General features: G+C 39.5%; 1 protein-coding gene across 1 annotated transcript; it reads right to left on the minus strand.

Annotated features, from left to right (window-relative positions):
• Positions 1-7,209: 7,209 nt before the first annotated feature.
• Positions 7,210-11,707, minus strand: RAB39B (RAB39B, member RAS oncogene family). The gene is made up of 2 exons (XM_006899956.1): positions 11,207-11,707; positions 7,210-7,710 (listed from the first exon to the last, which is right to left on the minus strand). The coding sequence occupies exons 1-2, from the start codon at positions 11,419-11,421 to the stop codon at positions 7,284-7,286; spliced, it is 642 nt and encodes a 213-aa protein (XP_006900018.1). The 5' UTR covers positions 11,422-11,707; the 3' UTR covers positions 7,210-7,283.
• Between the last annotated feature and the right edge of the window lie 4,566 nt (positions 11,708-16,273).

The raw sequence follows: 16,273 nt of genomic DNA on the forward strand, positions 1-16,273 counted from the left end.
AATGATGCGGATGTTATTTCTTTTAATGGTATCCCACATTACTCTTAAGTTTTCTTCTGTTTCCTTCTTCTTTGCTTCTGCTTTTTTCTCAGTTATATCTGTGGTGGCAATTCTATCTTCTACTTTTTTTTTTTCTTTTTTGCACAGTGACTGTGTAGTCCTTCCATCTTCTGTTGATTTTTTTTTGCGTGTCATGATTAATATTTTGCCCATAGAATCCTTCAGTATTGTGTTCAAACTTGAATTTGTTTTTCTTCAGTTCTTTCAGCTTGAGAAATGCTGACTATGCTCTTCCCTTTTGCTTTTCTAACTCTAGGTATTTGCACATGCCATTGTAATAGTATGCTTTGTCTTCTCTAGCTGCAAACTCTTTTGGTCAGCTTTCTTATGTGATAAGTTATTTCTTTTGCTTTAACGTCTTTCTGTACAGTCTAGAGCAAATTTTCATTTAAAGTTTAGTTCTAGTCATTAATTATTAATAATGCATATTGATTATATGTTTGATTGATTTTATACTGTAGAAGTTTGAAGAAATCTTCAATGTCTTCATCTTTGGGTATAGTGCATGGTACATATATTACCTCAAGATAGATCTTGATTTTTTTTCCCCACCATGATTTTTGCACCATTCTTCTTGATTTGTCAATGTTGCCATAGTAGACCCTGGTTGTAGATTAAAAATGGTCATTACCAGTCCATCTCGGCTAATGGCTAGAATGTCAATGTTTATGCATTCCATTTCATTTATTTTTTGCAACTTACAACTTTCCTAGATTTATACTTCATGTATTCCACATTTCAATTATTAATAGATATTTGCAGCTGTTTCTCCTTATTTTGAGTCATGTCATATCAGCAAATGAAGGTTCTTCATTGAGTGAAAGATTGACTTCATGTGTCATTATGGTAGACTCCCCTTTGAGGAAGCAGCTCTTCTCCAGTTGCATTTTGCATGCTTTCCAACCTGAGGGGCTCATCTTGTGATACTATCTTAAACAATATTCCACTGCTACTCAGAGAGTTTTCAAGGGAGCAACAGATATGTTACCACAAGTATGATTAACAAGTTGTAGAAGCAGGGATAGAGGGTATAGAAAGATGAAGGAAGGAAGCTTAAAGACTTAGAGTAAGGTTGGAGGGCTTGGGTTGAAGATACATGGAAAACTCACTGCCTGTAAGTGTCCTTATAAAGGTTTGAGAAATAAGATGAATAAAAATCTTGCTTTTGTGAATCTTATAGCTAGTGATTTAGATAGAGACCTTGTTGCCATTATAAGAAGTGTGTGGTTTGTTTGAATTTTAACTGTGATGAGTATCCATTTTAAATGGGGTAATGACTTGATCTGATTTCTTGCTTTGAAAAAATCACACTGTTATGTTAAGGCTGTTATGTTAAGAAGGCAGCATGAGAGTGGAAAAAAACCACAGAAAAGGGAGATATTGCAGTTGCTCAGGTAAGAATTTATAGTATCCTGCACAAAGGTAATACCAATAAAGAAGCAGAAAAATGAGACTTGGATATCTTTTGAAGATAGAGCTGACAGTGCTTGATAGTGGATTTGATATGAAAAGTGAGAGGTAGTGAGAAATTAGGGATAACTCTTAAGTTTCTCTGTTGGGAGATAGTGAGTGGTGGTCATTTAAGGAGATAAGGAGACTGGAGTGGAAAAAAATACATTTTGATACTAGTGTGTTAAATTTGAAAAATTTGTGGATGCGCTTAGTAGGCAAGTTGGCTTATCAGTATAACATCCAGAAGACTGGGCTGTAATAATTTATATAGGAATCACCAATGCAAAGATAAAGTCATGGGAGTAGATGAGCCTGCATAGAGAGTGGGGGGAAAAGGACTTGGGCCTCTGAGTGAACTGAGAACAAAAATAACAAAAAAACTTACTGAGATGCTTTGTACTGGCAAAGGTCAGTTAGGAACTCCTGCTCCTTCAAATCCTATAGATACCTTTTGGAACTCTCTATTGCACTATGATACTATTGGCCTGTTTTCAAAATATACTCTCCAGGTTTTTCATTCTGTTACTCTAAATTTCCATTTTCTTAAAAAAATATAACTTTTGCATTATGCAGATGACACAACCCTGCTTGCTGAAACTGAGGAGGACCTGAAGCTCTTGCTGCAGAAGGTCAAGGACTGCAGGCTTCAATATGGATTGAAGCTCAACTTCAAGAAAACAAAGATTCTCACCACTCGGCCAATTGGCAGCATCATGATAGACAGTGAAGAGATTGAGGTTGTTAACAGTTACAACTTGCTCGGTTCCACAGTCAACACACTTGGTACCAGCAGTCAGGAAATCAAAAGACAAATTGCATTGGGAAAGTCTGCTGTGAGGGGCCTCGCCAGAATACTGAAGAGCAACGATATCAGTCTTGAGACTAAGGTGCACCTGATCCAGACCATGGCCTTCACAATTACCTGCTATGCATCAGAAAGCTAGACAATAACTAAGGATAATAGAAGAAGAATTGATGCCTTTGAGCTATGTTGCTGGAGAAGACTATTGATTATACCATGGACTGCCAGGAAAACAAACAGGTTCATCTTAGAGGAGATGAAAAACCAGGCTGCTCTGAAGCTCTGTCTGACATACTTTGGGCATGTTGCAAGGAGGTACCAGTCCTTGGAGAGGGACATTATGCTTGGGAGGGTGGAGGGACGGCACAGGTGGGGAAGACCCTCAACTTAACAACAACAACAACAACAGACATTTGACTGTAACACTGTGACACTGTTGTGTCAAATGCATTAATAGTTGGTTACCTAGTGCGGACAGAGGGTGGGGTAGAGCTCGCTGATTAAAACAAGCTTGGAAGCAGGAGTGGCATCCTTTTCTGTAATAGCTTGCCTCTGGAAACCCTACGAACCTGGAGAGAGGATGAAAGACACACAAGCGTTGAGGACTCTCCTTCATAGGGTCGCTATGAGTTGCCTGTGACTCGATGGCACTTAACAACAACAGCAACCAGAGACATTTGTCTGTGTGGATCATAACAAACTGTGGCTAACTCGGAGAAGAATGGGAATCCCAGAACACTTGATCGTGCTAATGTGAAACCTACACTTGGAGTAAGAGGCAATTGTCAGAACAGAGCAAGGAAACACTGCATGGTTCAAAATTGGGAAGGGCGTATGCCAAGGATGTATCCTATCTCCATACCTTTTCAACCTGTATGCAGGACAGATTATCCAAGAGGCTGGGCTCTATGAGGAATCACTTGTTATGCATTAGAGAGTTGGACAATGACTAGGGAGGATAGAAGGAAAATTGATGCCTTTGAGCTGTGGTGCTGGAGAAGAGTATTGAGAGTACCATGGACTGCTGGGAAAACAGATTCATCCTGGAGAGGGTTAAACCGGGTGGCTCCTTGGAGGCAAGGATTCTGGGGCTTTATCTGACATACTTTGGACATGTAAGGAGGGACTGGTCCTTGGAGAGGGCCATCATGCTTGGGAGGGTAGAGGTACAGTGCAGGAGGGGAAGACCCTCTATGAGGTGGACCGATTCAGTGACTGGGGTAATCAGGATAGGTGTGTCAGAGGCAGTGTGATTGGCGCAGGACAGAGCAGGGTTTAAAGCTGTTGCAAGTGACTCGATGACACACAACAACAACAACAACAATAGACATTCAAATTGAGATATTTGGCGGGCTTAAAAATGTTTCGTGACCTAGGAGAAGAGAGGAACTGGAGCTATAAATTTAAGACTTGGGTTATATATGGTATTTCCAGCTATGAGATTTAATGAGATTGCAATTATTGTGTACTGCCCTTGGGAATTGTCTTTTATGGAGGAGGCAGTGTTGGACAGTCAAAGGTGATGCCTGAGAAGGGGCACAGAGTCTAGCAATGTAACAGTCATTGATAAGTTTAACAAGAGCTTTTTTTTATTATTTTTTGTGTGTGTGGTGTGTGAATGGATGGACAATTGAAACCAGGACTATTTTTGAGAATTTTTGAGACATTTTGTCCCAAAGAGGAGTAGAAATTAGGGATATTAGAATTCTTTATTGTTACATTGTTAGTTTTCTTTCTTCACCTCCCCTCCAGCCTTCCTATGTCCATATTCAGAACTAAACATGGTCTCCTCTTCCCAACCTTCCAAAAAGGCACTATTAACACTGGACAATGAGAAGAACAGATGTGCTCTAATCTGGGTTCCATCTTCCAAGTGATTATGGTAAACAACAACAACAAAAAATCTACACTGTAGTAGTTGTGTGCCGTTGAGTCGGAAATGACTCATAGCTGACCCTCCAGCGAGTTTCCAGAGGCAGTAAATAGCACAGGAGATTGCCTGTCCTCCTGAGGAGCAGCTAGTGGATTTGAACAGTATGTCTTTAGAGTTGGAAAAACGGAAGTAATTTAGCCTAGAGAATAGAGACTTTCTGAGAAAGACTTTAGTTGTCATAAAGTATCTGTTGACAGACTTAAGATCCTTCAATGAAAATTGCAATGGGATTGCCCAGAAAGTGATGAGGTAATGAAGTAATGAGTAACTTTTGACATGATGGTTATCTAACTTTTGAAAATAAGAGTCTCTTTTTTGTGTGTATGTTGTTCTTTGCCTTCAAGTAGAAAATGACCCATAGCTGACCCTTCTGGGTTTTCAGAGGCAATAAATTGCACAGAAGGAGACTGCCCATCCTCCTGCGGAGCAGCTGGTGGATTCCAACTGCGTGTCTTTGGGATTGCTGTGCAGCTTCTTACCACTAGGCCACTGGTGCTTCCTATAGCATATTAATACCTTAGTGAGCACTTTCATAGTGGTTGATATACTGTAATGATAGACTTTGGAAATAGCTACAACACACACTTAGAATCTCACAGTCACATAATCAACCTTTTTACTAAATACAAGCATGTTTTCATTCACAAACAGCTAAATATAGCATTTTTCACATTTTTTATAGTGCACAACAAAGTGAGGAAAAGTATACAGTACATTTTATTCTGGAATATGAGACAATCTAATCCAACATGCAGTTGTGGTCTTTGTTACAAGTTAATCTTTTCTTTACCTAAGTAGTAAAATAGCTTCTAGAGCTTTATCCTTAGTATTATATTAACACCTGATTTTTTTTTCACACTTATTTTCTAAAACCCACTTATTGCAGTGACAACAGCACTGAATGCTACTAAAATAATTTGTAATATTTCTAGGACCCCTTTAAGCAATTAAGCTCAGTTACCTCTGCTGGATTTATGCGGAGTATTTTAAAACCTGCCTAAAAAATTCAAGGAATGGGAAAAGTATACATATAATGTATTTTTGTAAAAAACAACAACAACAACAACAAAAACCAAACAAACAAAAAAAACCCCACACCAAAAACATAGAGGATTGCTGATATCCTTTTTTGAATTGACAGTATATAGTCAACTCATTTAGCCACTGGGTAATCTTGCTTTCTAAAACTTCTAAACATAAGTATATGTTGATGACTTTGCTGCTGTTGATGTTGTTGTTAACCCAATTTACCATCTTTGTCTTCTATATTCAAGAAGCTGGCTACTTTATTACCTCAGATAATGTGAAATGAATGTGAAGACGATAATCAGTTCACTTGCAGCTGATGTTGTGATTCTGTCCAAGACGAGTTTGCTCATCCAGCTTGAGGCACAGACAACAGGATAGTTTTCCATCATTTTAATTTGGCTTCTTTATTCCGACTGAATGAAGTAAATCCCTAAACTCTCAGATACAGTCACAATTATACTGAAGCCATTCTCAGGCTTTCCTATCACAATGGATATGAGAAACCTGACTCTAATCAGGGTAGTTTTCTTTCTGTGAAAAGTATGGCTTTTGCCTTGCTGAACTGGCTAGTCAAAAAATAGTTTAATGCATCACCTCTCTTCAATAAGATAATGGACTTTTCAAACCAGCCATTCTAAATTTCTGATGCAGTTATTTGTTCACCTGAGAATTAAGAGCTGATTCTCTACAGCAGACAGGAACCCAGGGTACATATATGGCAAATAGGTGACCAAGGTTGTTGAAAAGTATTCTATTGCCACCCCAGTCCCCATGCTGTATTTGGTTCCTTTCAAGAAAATGTCCTTTAGTGTTTCAATGATAAGTACACTTATAAAAGTGCCTACACAGTTCCAGTGTGTTTTCAGTTGTACAATTATTTACATGTTCAAAGCCCTCTTGCCAATATTACCTGAATAGGTCTTACCTTTGATTCATCTCTAGGTTCCCTCAGGATTATAGTTGAGTTGTAATCAATAAGGAAAACATATCCTAACATGTAGAGAATGTTTATTTATAGGCAAGTCTTTTCCAAAGCAAACAACTTAAAAACAGTTTGTTCATCTGACAGTAGAACAGAAACTAGGAGTCAGGTTCTTGACCTTGGCCAAATGAGTCACCTGGCTCATAGTTAACTCACCTGTAAAATGGGTATAAGATCTCAGAGGCCTGTTGTGATGATAAAATAAGGTAACACACGAGAGACTAAAATGTAAACTGTGATGTGTAAGATCTTTTAGTGTTCCTCTTTAGCAAGTACTCAGTACACAGTGGATGAAGGAATGTCTCAGGGCTCTTTTCAGAGGCAATTCCTGTCATCCAGACTACATTTGCCAGAAGGTTTAGGTTCTAGTATTTCTTCCTTCATTTATACAATAATTTGCATGGGATCATTTCCCCCATCTTCTGGCTAATTATTCTAATACAAGGGTGAATTTTTTTTTAGTTATATATAACAGTGTATGAATAAACTTTCTTTTCATAGTGACATCATTTTTGCTGGAATGCCAGACCTTGAACAAAAGTTTCAGCAAATAGGTAGTTTATACCCCTGTTTTATGGATGACTGTTTAGAAGCTAAACCCAGTACACACATTCTGTGTAGGTTATTCTCACTGAATAAGTTTAACTTATAGTCATTTTTAGTTACCAATGTGATACTCCCTCACCCCTTTATATCATTTGTGTTCATAACCTATGAATAAGCTGAAATATCAAGAGACAGTTGTCCTGCCTTTAGGTGTATTTTGCTGGGGCCTAGTTCCTTAAGCCTTAGCCCCTTAATATGAAGTCAACAAAGGTCACAAAACAGTCCTTCAGTCATAGTGCTCAGGCCTCACCATCTGCCCACATATGGGCCTTCAGGCTCCCCCTGAGAAGGAGAATTGGTTGGTGTTCGCTTGGTATCCAAAATGGAGTTTGTGTTCTCTCAGTCACACAGGAATTCTATTTGCTTTCATCGCTTTTAAGTTCAGGTTGGAAAGTATGTTTTGCAATTCAGAGGCCTGACTAACACAAACACCTCCTCTCTGATTTGACAACCTCTTCTGAAGAGTGAACTACATTTGGTACAAATCCACTCTTCACCCCTTCCCAGCCCTCCTGGATTGTAATATCCCCCCTTTTCACCAGCTCATATATGTCTCTTGTCAGGTCTGTGAAGGCCTTTTCCACATTAATGGCATCTCGGGCTGATGTTTCAATATACTTCATACCATATGCAGCAGCCAGTTTCTCTGCCTCATGTCGAGTCACTTGCCTCTGTGTATCCAGGTCACACTTATGACCCACCAGAACAAATACAATTTGGTAGGGCTGAACATGTACTTTGGTCTCTTCTAACCATTCATTGACATTCTGGAAGGACCTGCGGTTGGTAATGTCAAATAAAAGAAGACCACCTACTGAGTTCCTGTAGTAGGCCCGAGTGATGGATCTGAAATACAAGAAAGAAGCAAAGAATAAAGGCATGCTGAAACCTTTGCAATTCTGTTAACTCAGATACTGTATTCTGGTATTTTTCATTACTGAGATAGTGAACAGTATTGGTTTTGGTGGTGGTGGTTTTTTTGGTGGTTTTTTTTTTTTTTTAACAGCCGTTTTGCAATGAGGCATTTCCCTCCCTCCCCTTGATTTGGCAACTAGAAATGACCCTAGAAGTTGAACCACAAGTAACTGCCCCACTCCTAAAAGCGAGTAACTGATAAAGTAGTCATGAGGAGGAAAACTTTATGATGGCTAACAAAATATTCATAAGTATAAAGGTATCTTGAAATATTTCCCATGGTTTTTTCCATTGGCTATTGCCACACTTCTTTCCTTCTATGATTTTAATCAAGTCTTCTGTGAAGAGGAATATATATATATATATTTAAGTGATTTTCCTAGGCATGTGAGACTAGTAAAAGAAGGTATAGAGGAGGACTCTAGAGCCCTGACTGCAGAGGCCTTGAGGGAAGTGGGGGAGGACAGCTCTCTCAACCCTACTTTCTGACACATTCCAGAGAGAGGCCACCATCTGGGAAAACTACCAGCACTTTCAGATCTATTGGAACTTCAACATAATGGAGTCTTCTTAAGACATAAAGAAATCTCTTCACAGCAGCCATACTCCTATCCATTTTTAGCCAATAACTACATTTTCTGATGCTGGATGATCTATTTTCATCTTTACTTTTACATCAAAGCCTAGTTCTTAAAGTACTTTTCTCATTACAGCTGTTATCATATGCCTAAACCTGACAATACTTCATATTCTAGAGATCTTCAGCCCTCAGGTCAGGGGAGGAAAGGGACTCTGATCTTCCTCCAGGGACTTTTGCTCAAGATTGCATAAGAAACTATAGATGTTGAAGAAAATCTTGGTGGTTGTGTACTGTAGCATTGAGCTGTCCCTCTGGTGGGTTTTCAGAGGCAGTTAATCACACAGGAGGAGAATGCCCATCCTTCTCCCATAGATTAACTGGTGGCCTCGAACTACATGACTTCAGGATTGCAGCACAGCTTCTTGCCATTAGGCCACCAGAGAAAATCTACTAGTTGTCTTAAATAAAAATAACTTTAGATAGGTGTAGGAATGAGTCTTCATGTATGAAAAAATAGGCATAAATTATGATTAAAATAAATTTCTACAATAAGATGGTTTGAAAATAAGACACAAAGAAAGCACACTGCCTTTATGTGACAGGGCCCTGGGCAAATGCACAAACCACATGCCTTTAGTTTAAGGGAGCTCTGAAGGCCTAATGGTATAAAAGCTGTGCTGCAATCTCAAAGGTAAGTGGTTCAAATGAATCTACCAGCTGCTCTGTGGGAGAAAGATGGGCAATTCTCCTCCTGGGCGATTTACTGCCTCTGAAAACCCATGGGAGGGTCAGCTATGAGTTGGTTCCAACTTGAAGGTACTCAACAACAACATAGGGTTTCTGAGGCTGTGAATCTTTCTGGCAGCAGACTACCTTATCTTTTTTCTCAGCACCTGAGAGATTCCAAGCACTGGCATTTGGGTTAGCAGCTCAATACTTCGCACTTTATGACTCTGCTGGAACAAGGGAGACCAGCAACAAATAGTTGTCATGATCAGCTCCCACATCTTTTCAGTAGGATCTAGGATTTACTTTCAAAATAACCCAAGATTTTCCTGAAAGATGGCATTTATTGAAATAGTTTTCCTTAGAATATAGATTAAGGGCGCTCTGGTGGCCTAGTGGTAAGAAGATGCACTGCAATCTCAAAGGCACGCAGTTAGAATCTACCAGATACTCTGAATGGGAAGCATGGGCAGTCTCTTCTTATTCGATTTACTGCCTCTGAAAACCTGTTGAAAGGTCAGCTATGGGCTAATTCTGAATCGACGGCACATAACATTTGCTGTACTTTTTAAACAGAATAAAACTTCATGTATTTTATGAATTTTTAGAAAAACTTCATTTTACGGGCCTTAATTTTTAATGCCGTAATTATGGCATTTTGCTTAAAGCCTATTAGAGCTTATAAGAGAATACAGAAAATTGATTTCTGGATTGAATTTCTGGATGCTAAAAGCATCTCTGGTTTCCTTTTGTGTGAAGATTTGTGGAGAAAATTAGACATGAACAAAAAAAGTTTTGATTTGTGTAAAGCTGGATTTTGAAAAGTCAAATGATAGAATGGGAAGTTCTTTTACAGCATTTGTGACAGGGTTTGTGTTCTTAATCCAAAAGGAACTCTTGAAAGGAGTGTAATTCATATAGCATTTGTTCTTCTGAGACTGAGCTCCTTCAGCATGATGCTCTCTAGACTCTTCCATGTTATATGGGGTGTTGTGTTTTGTTTGTTCTTTTGTTTTATTTTTGTTTTTTGGGGTTTTTTGTTATATGGTATTTTAAAAAAATTATTACAAAGCAGAATAAAATGTCAAAAAAGGTGAAAAAATCAGTATGAGCCAATAAAAAGCAGTTTGTATAAATAGGCTCTTCCTACAGAAAGAAATGCCAATAAACAATACCTTCTTGAATTACAATATGAGAAGTTCAAAGTGACCTTGAATCTTGAAATTCTACCAACAAATATATTGCTTGTAGAAGTACAGAGTTGGAAACAGCTTAGTCTGTAGTGATCTTTTCACCTCTTGTCAACTAATACCTTCTATGCTCATGTAGGGATTGAGATATGGCTAATTGAGTCTGTTTTGAGCTGGTTCTTGCTGATTTACCCAACTTCTGTTCAAACTGCTCTCTGCAAAGTGTCCTGTATACCTTCTCTTCTCTCTCTGTCTTTGCTTGGACCGTCCTACCCACCAGGCTCCATCTTTCCCTGTATTCAGTTACAAATGCTACATGCTATCAAAGAAGAGTAACAGGTGTAAGAGAAAACCCCAAATCTATTCCTGTGTCACCTATTATGGTGCAATCATTACAGTAGGGGGAAAGCATAGAAACATAAGCAGACACCAGACACTCTTTTGCGTAACTGTTTATTTCCCCCAGGAGGGAAAGACTGTGTCTGTTTTGCTCACTGTGGTATCCTCTAGTTTCCCCAGAAACAAGCAGGATGTGTAGCACATAGTAGATGGTCATGTAATGTGTGCTTCTTTGCAGGAGGCAATCAACAAATTTATCAATGTTTAACTTCATGTTAGAAAAACCTGGAATATTTGTTGTAAGTATGTGGTATAAGGACCGAGATTAAAATGTCAGTTCTTACAAGTTTATTGGCTAGTGGGTTGGAGGGGCAAATCAGGTTGGTGGAGTTAGGATGCAAAAACAATATACGTGTTATTGACAGGCCTTCCCTGCCAGGGTGCTGCTCTTCCGGCATTAATTTCCCCGACAGACCCTCAGTGTCACCCCCTTCGGGGAACTACTAGGAACAGCAGGAAAGACTCTCCCCAGACGATGTGCTATCCCTTGGGACCCTCCCACTTCGCTAGCGGGCCCAGGATGCGCTCCCACCTGAACCGCTCCTGACCCGCAGTATCCCAGATCTGGAGCTTGATGCGTTTCCCGGGCTCGATCTCCACCAGGCGGGAGAAGAAATCCACCCCCACAGTGGGGTCCGAAACCTGGGCAAAGCGGCCTTCAGTGAAGCGGCGGATCAGGCAAGACTTGCCTACAGTGGAATCCCCGATGACAATGAGCCGGAACTGGTACAGCCAGATGGCCTCCATGGCCGCAGCTCGACAGGTTTCCTTCACCTGGGCCAGGGGCAGCAGGAGGAAACGTCCCTCAGAGATCTAGCTCGGTCGAAATCACATCGCTGGCCAAGGAGCCCAAGGCGAGGTAGGCCCAGGCACCGCGAGAGCAGAGGGATGGATGCAGCGCTCAGAGGTGATGAAATGGCAGCAGCATCAGCACCACGCACTCTGACTCATCACTGACTACCGGGTTACTGTAATTCCTCGCATAGATGCGACTCCAAGGGCCTCTGTCAGAGCACCGCACTGTCTCTAAGAGGAGCGCATGAAGAAATGGCTGCGGGCTGGGGGAGGGGAGAATAGGACACACCTTTCCCAAGTCCACTCAACCCACTCTTTCAATTAAAAACAAAAACAAAAACAAAACAAACAAAAAAAACCAAACCAAAACACAACTCCCTACTGTCCATATACTGGCAACATCAAGAAAAATGGAGAAAAGAGAAACTGTCAGTGATTTCATCTTACTTGAATCCACAATCAACACAGTTGGTACCAGGACTCAGGAAATCAGGAAAGATACTGCACTGGGACAGTCTGTAATTAGGGGTCTTTGCAAATTACTGAGAAGTACTGATGTCAGTTTGAGGACTAAAGTGTGTCTGTTTCAGGCCACGGTCTTTTCAGTCACTTGCTATGCATCTGAGAACTGGACAATGAATAAGAAGGCAGAAGAAGAATTGATGCCTTTGAGTCAGGGTGTTGGGGAATAATGCTGAATATCCCATGGATTGCCAAAAGAAGGTGCAGCCAGAGTGCTCCTTGGTGACAAAAATGATAAAGCTTTAACTGACATACATACTTCAGGCATGTTGCTAGAAGAGACTATTCCCTGGAGAGGGTCATCATGCTTGGAAAGGTGGAGGGTCAGTGAAAGATAGGAAGACCCTCAACCAGGTGGACTGACACAGTGACTGAAGCAACAGACTTGAGTGTGTCAGAGATGTGAGGATGGCACAGGATAGAACAGGATTCAGATCTACTGTTCATAGGGTTGCTATAAATTGTGCTTGACTCAGTGGTACCTAACAACAATTGTCTAAGTTGCAAATGTTTTTAGTTTTTTTTTTCTTTGAAACTAGTGAAATAACTCAAAATATATGCAAAATAGGGAAATGGGTTTTTTTTTATGTTCTTATAAAAGGGAGCCTTACTGGAACAAAAGAGCTCAGCTATAAATCAAAGCATCAGAGGTTCAAATCCACCTACGGTTGCCACGGCAGCTAGATATAGCAATGTACTTTATGAACATTTGAGCATAGAAAGCCCTGTGGAGCAGTTTTTCTCTGGTACTAGTAGGAACAGACTTACTTCTCTGGTATGAGTATTTCTCTGATATATGAGTATATGTACTTATTTCTCTGTATGAGTAGAAATTATATGTTTTATGTACCATTGATTCAGAACCAACTCATAGTTAGCCTTCCAATGGATTTTCAGAGGCAATTTAATCACATGGGAGGATCTTTCTTTCAATTTGAAGCTTCCCATCTTTCTTCCACAAAGCAGCTGGTGGATTTGAACCACAGGCCTTCAAGTTGGCAGCACAGCTCCTTACTCACTAGGCCACCAGAGAGCCCTAGAAATGATATGGGAGTAGAAATGATATATGACCTGAAATAACATTTGACAACATAAACATATATTGTGTATACATTTACTTTCTATATTTTTACAGAGATTATACCAAACTGGGTATTACTCTGACATTTGCTTTTTTCAATTAATAGAGTCATTGGAATCCCGCAATGTTCAACTTTTTTCCCCTTTCCCAGTAATGAGAAATTTAGATTATGTTCAAAATTTTAATTTACTAAAATGCTAAAAAATTATCTTTATATTATTTTTAAAATGTAATTTTAGTGAGAGTTTACACATTTTCAGCCCATCCCCTACTCTACACACTTTGCAATCCATGTCTTGTTGCAGATTGTCATACAAAAAAGTCTAATCATACATTCCTTTCAGATAGCCCTTTCCTTAACTTAGTCCACTGTAATGTTTGTTATCTAGCCATTGTTTTCCTGTTACTCCTCCCTCATATCCATCCTATTTTCATAACAATGGTCTTATGCAGTATTTGTCCTTTTGACTGAGATATTTTACTCAGCATAATGTCTTCCAGACTCATCACTCATCAATGTTGTGTAATATTCTAGAACTTCATTGGTTTTCACTGCCATGTGATATTCCACTGTTTGAGTGCATCACAGTTTTTCTCTCCATTTGTTTGTGGATGAATACTTGGACTGCTTCCATCTCTTTGCTATTGTGAATAATCCTGTAATAAACATGGGGGTGTATATATCTGTTTGTGTCACAGCTCTCCATTGGGGCATTTTCCTAGTAGTGAGTTAACTGGGTCAAATGGTATTTCTACTTTCAACTTTTTGAGAATGTGCTAGACTGCCTTCCATTTTATATTCCCACCAACAGTGAATAAGAGTTCTACATCTTAGACAACATTTGTTTTCAGTTCTGTTGAACTTTGCTATTGTAGTGGAGTGAGATGATCTCTCATTATTGTTTTGATTTGCTTCTCTCTAATAACTAAGGATTTTGAACATTTCTTCATGTATTTATTGGCCATTTGAATTTCTTCCTTGGTGAATTCTCTATTCATAACTTTTGCCCATTTTGTAATTGGGTTCTTTGTCTTTTTCTTGTGGAGGTGCTGGTTATCATTGTTAGGTGTCATCAAGTTGAGTACGACCCAAAGCAGCCCTATGAACAACAGATCTTAACTCTGTCCTATTCTGCGCTATCTTCACACGTTCTGACATACCAGAGCCCATTGCAGCAGTCAATGTGTCAATCCACCTAGTTGAGGGTCTTCTTGTCTTTCACCAACCCTCCACCTTTCCAAGCATGTTGTCCCTCTCTAAGGAACAGCCTGTCATAGCACTATGCCCAAAGTATGTGAGATGAAGCTTTATTATCTTTGCCTCCAAGGAGCACTTGGCTGCACTCTTCCCAAGACATATCTATATGTTCTTTTGGCAGTCCATGGGATATTCAGTACTCGGACACCACAGCTCAAAGGCATCAATTTTTCTTCTCTCATCCTTAATCATTCATTGTCCAGCTCCCAGATGCATAGCAAGTGATTGAAAAGACCATGGCCTGAATCATGCACACGTTAGTCCTCAAACGGACATCATTGCTTCTCAAAAATTTGGAGAGATCCTTGACTGCAGACTTTCCCAGTGCAGAATGTCTCCTGATTTCCTGACTGCTGATTCCAAAGGTGTTGATTGTGGATCCAAATAAAAGAAAATGATTGTCAACTTCAAGCTTTTCTCCATCTATCATGATGTTGCCTATAGGTCTAGAGGTAGGAATTTTATTTTCTTGATGTTGAGATGCAATCCATGTTGAAGGCTGCATTCTTTGATCTTTTTCAACAAGTGTTTCAAGTCCTCATTTTCAGTAAGCAAGGTTCTTTCATCTGCATAATGCAGCTTATTGATGGGTCTTCCTCTGATCTTGATGCTACATTCTTTCTCCTGCATAGAGTCTAGGTTCTTGAATAATTTGCTCAATATACAGATTGAATAGGTATGGAGAGAGGACACAACCCTGAGATACTCCTTTCTTAATTTTAAACCATTTAGTGTTCCCTTGCTCTGTTCACACAATAACCTCTTGGTCAAGGTATAGGTTTCTCATGAGCACAATTAAATGTTCTGGGATTCCCATTCTCCTCAATGTTATCCATAATTTGTAATGATTGACACAATCAAATGCCTTTGCATACTTAATAAAGTACAAATAGACATTCTTCTGGTATTCTTTACATTCAGCCAGGATACATCTGACATCAGCAATGATATCCCTGGTGCCACAGCCTCTTCTAAATCCTGCTAAAACTTCTGGCAATTCCCTATCTATGTACTGTTCTAGTAATTTTTTTAAAATAAAATTTTTATTTTATACTGGTTTACTGACAAAGCTCATATACCTTGTTTTTTTAAACAGCAGATCTTTACCATTTCCTTTACTCACCCCTCTCTCCACCCATTAAATCATGCAACTCTATGATTACCAAGCCACTAACCCCTCTTCTTGGAAGCAGAAATGGCAACCACTTCCTAAACAACATTCTTCTGGAAACTCTATGAACTTTGATAAATTACGATAGTTATAGAAAAGCTTCAGGCTTTTTGTTCATAGTTGCTATGAGTTGTGCTAGACCCGATGGCAATCAACAACGACAACAATAACACCCCTCCTCACTCCTCTGCTCCCACCCTCCCCACCCTAGATCCTTATATATGTTTTACTAGTTATGTATTTCTACAATAATGGTTTTATATTGTATTTGTACTTATGGGACTGAGTTAGTCCACTCAGCATAATGTTTTCCAGTCCCTTCCAAGTTAGTAATTTACAAAATCATTATTCCTATGTGCTGCGTAGTATTCCATCGTGTGAATGTACCATAATTTCTCAATCCATTCAATTGTGGCTGGACATTTGGGCTGTTTCCATGTTCTTGTGATGGTGAATAATGCTGCTATGAACACTAGTATTTAAATCTCTATTTGAGCCTCAGTTCTTACTCTCTCAGGGTATATTTCAACCAATGGAATAGCTTGGCCATACAAAATTTCTATGTTCAACTTTTCGAGGAAGCGCCAAACTGCCTTCCAGAGTGGGTGTACCATTTTACAATACCACCAACAATATATAAGAGTTCCTATCTCTCCACATCCTCTCCAACATTTATTACTTACTGTCCTGTTAAACTTTGCCACTGCTAGTGGAGTGAGAGGGTATCTCATTGTGGTTTTGATTTGCATCTCTCTTATTGCCAGTGATTGTG

The sequence above is a fragment of the Elephantulus edwardii genome, unplaced genomic scaffold (genome assembly GCF_000299155.1).
Source record: "Elephantulus edwardii isolate Elephantulus edwardi_28Jun2011 unplaced genomic scaffold, EleEdw1.0 scaffold00269, whole genome shotgun sequence".
Lineage (NCBI taxonomy): Eukaryota > Metazoa > Chordata > Mammalia > Macroscelidea > Macroscelididae > Elephantulus > Elephantulus edwardii.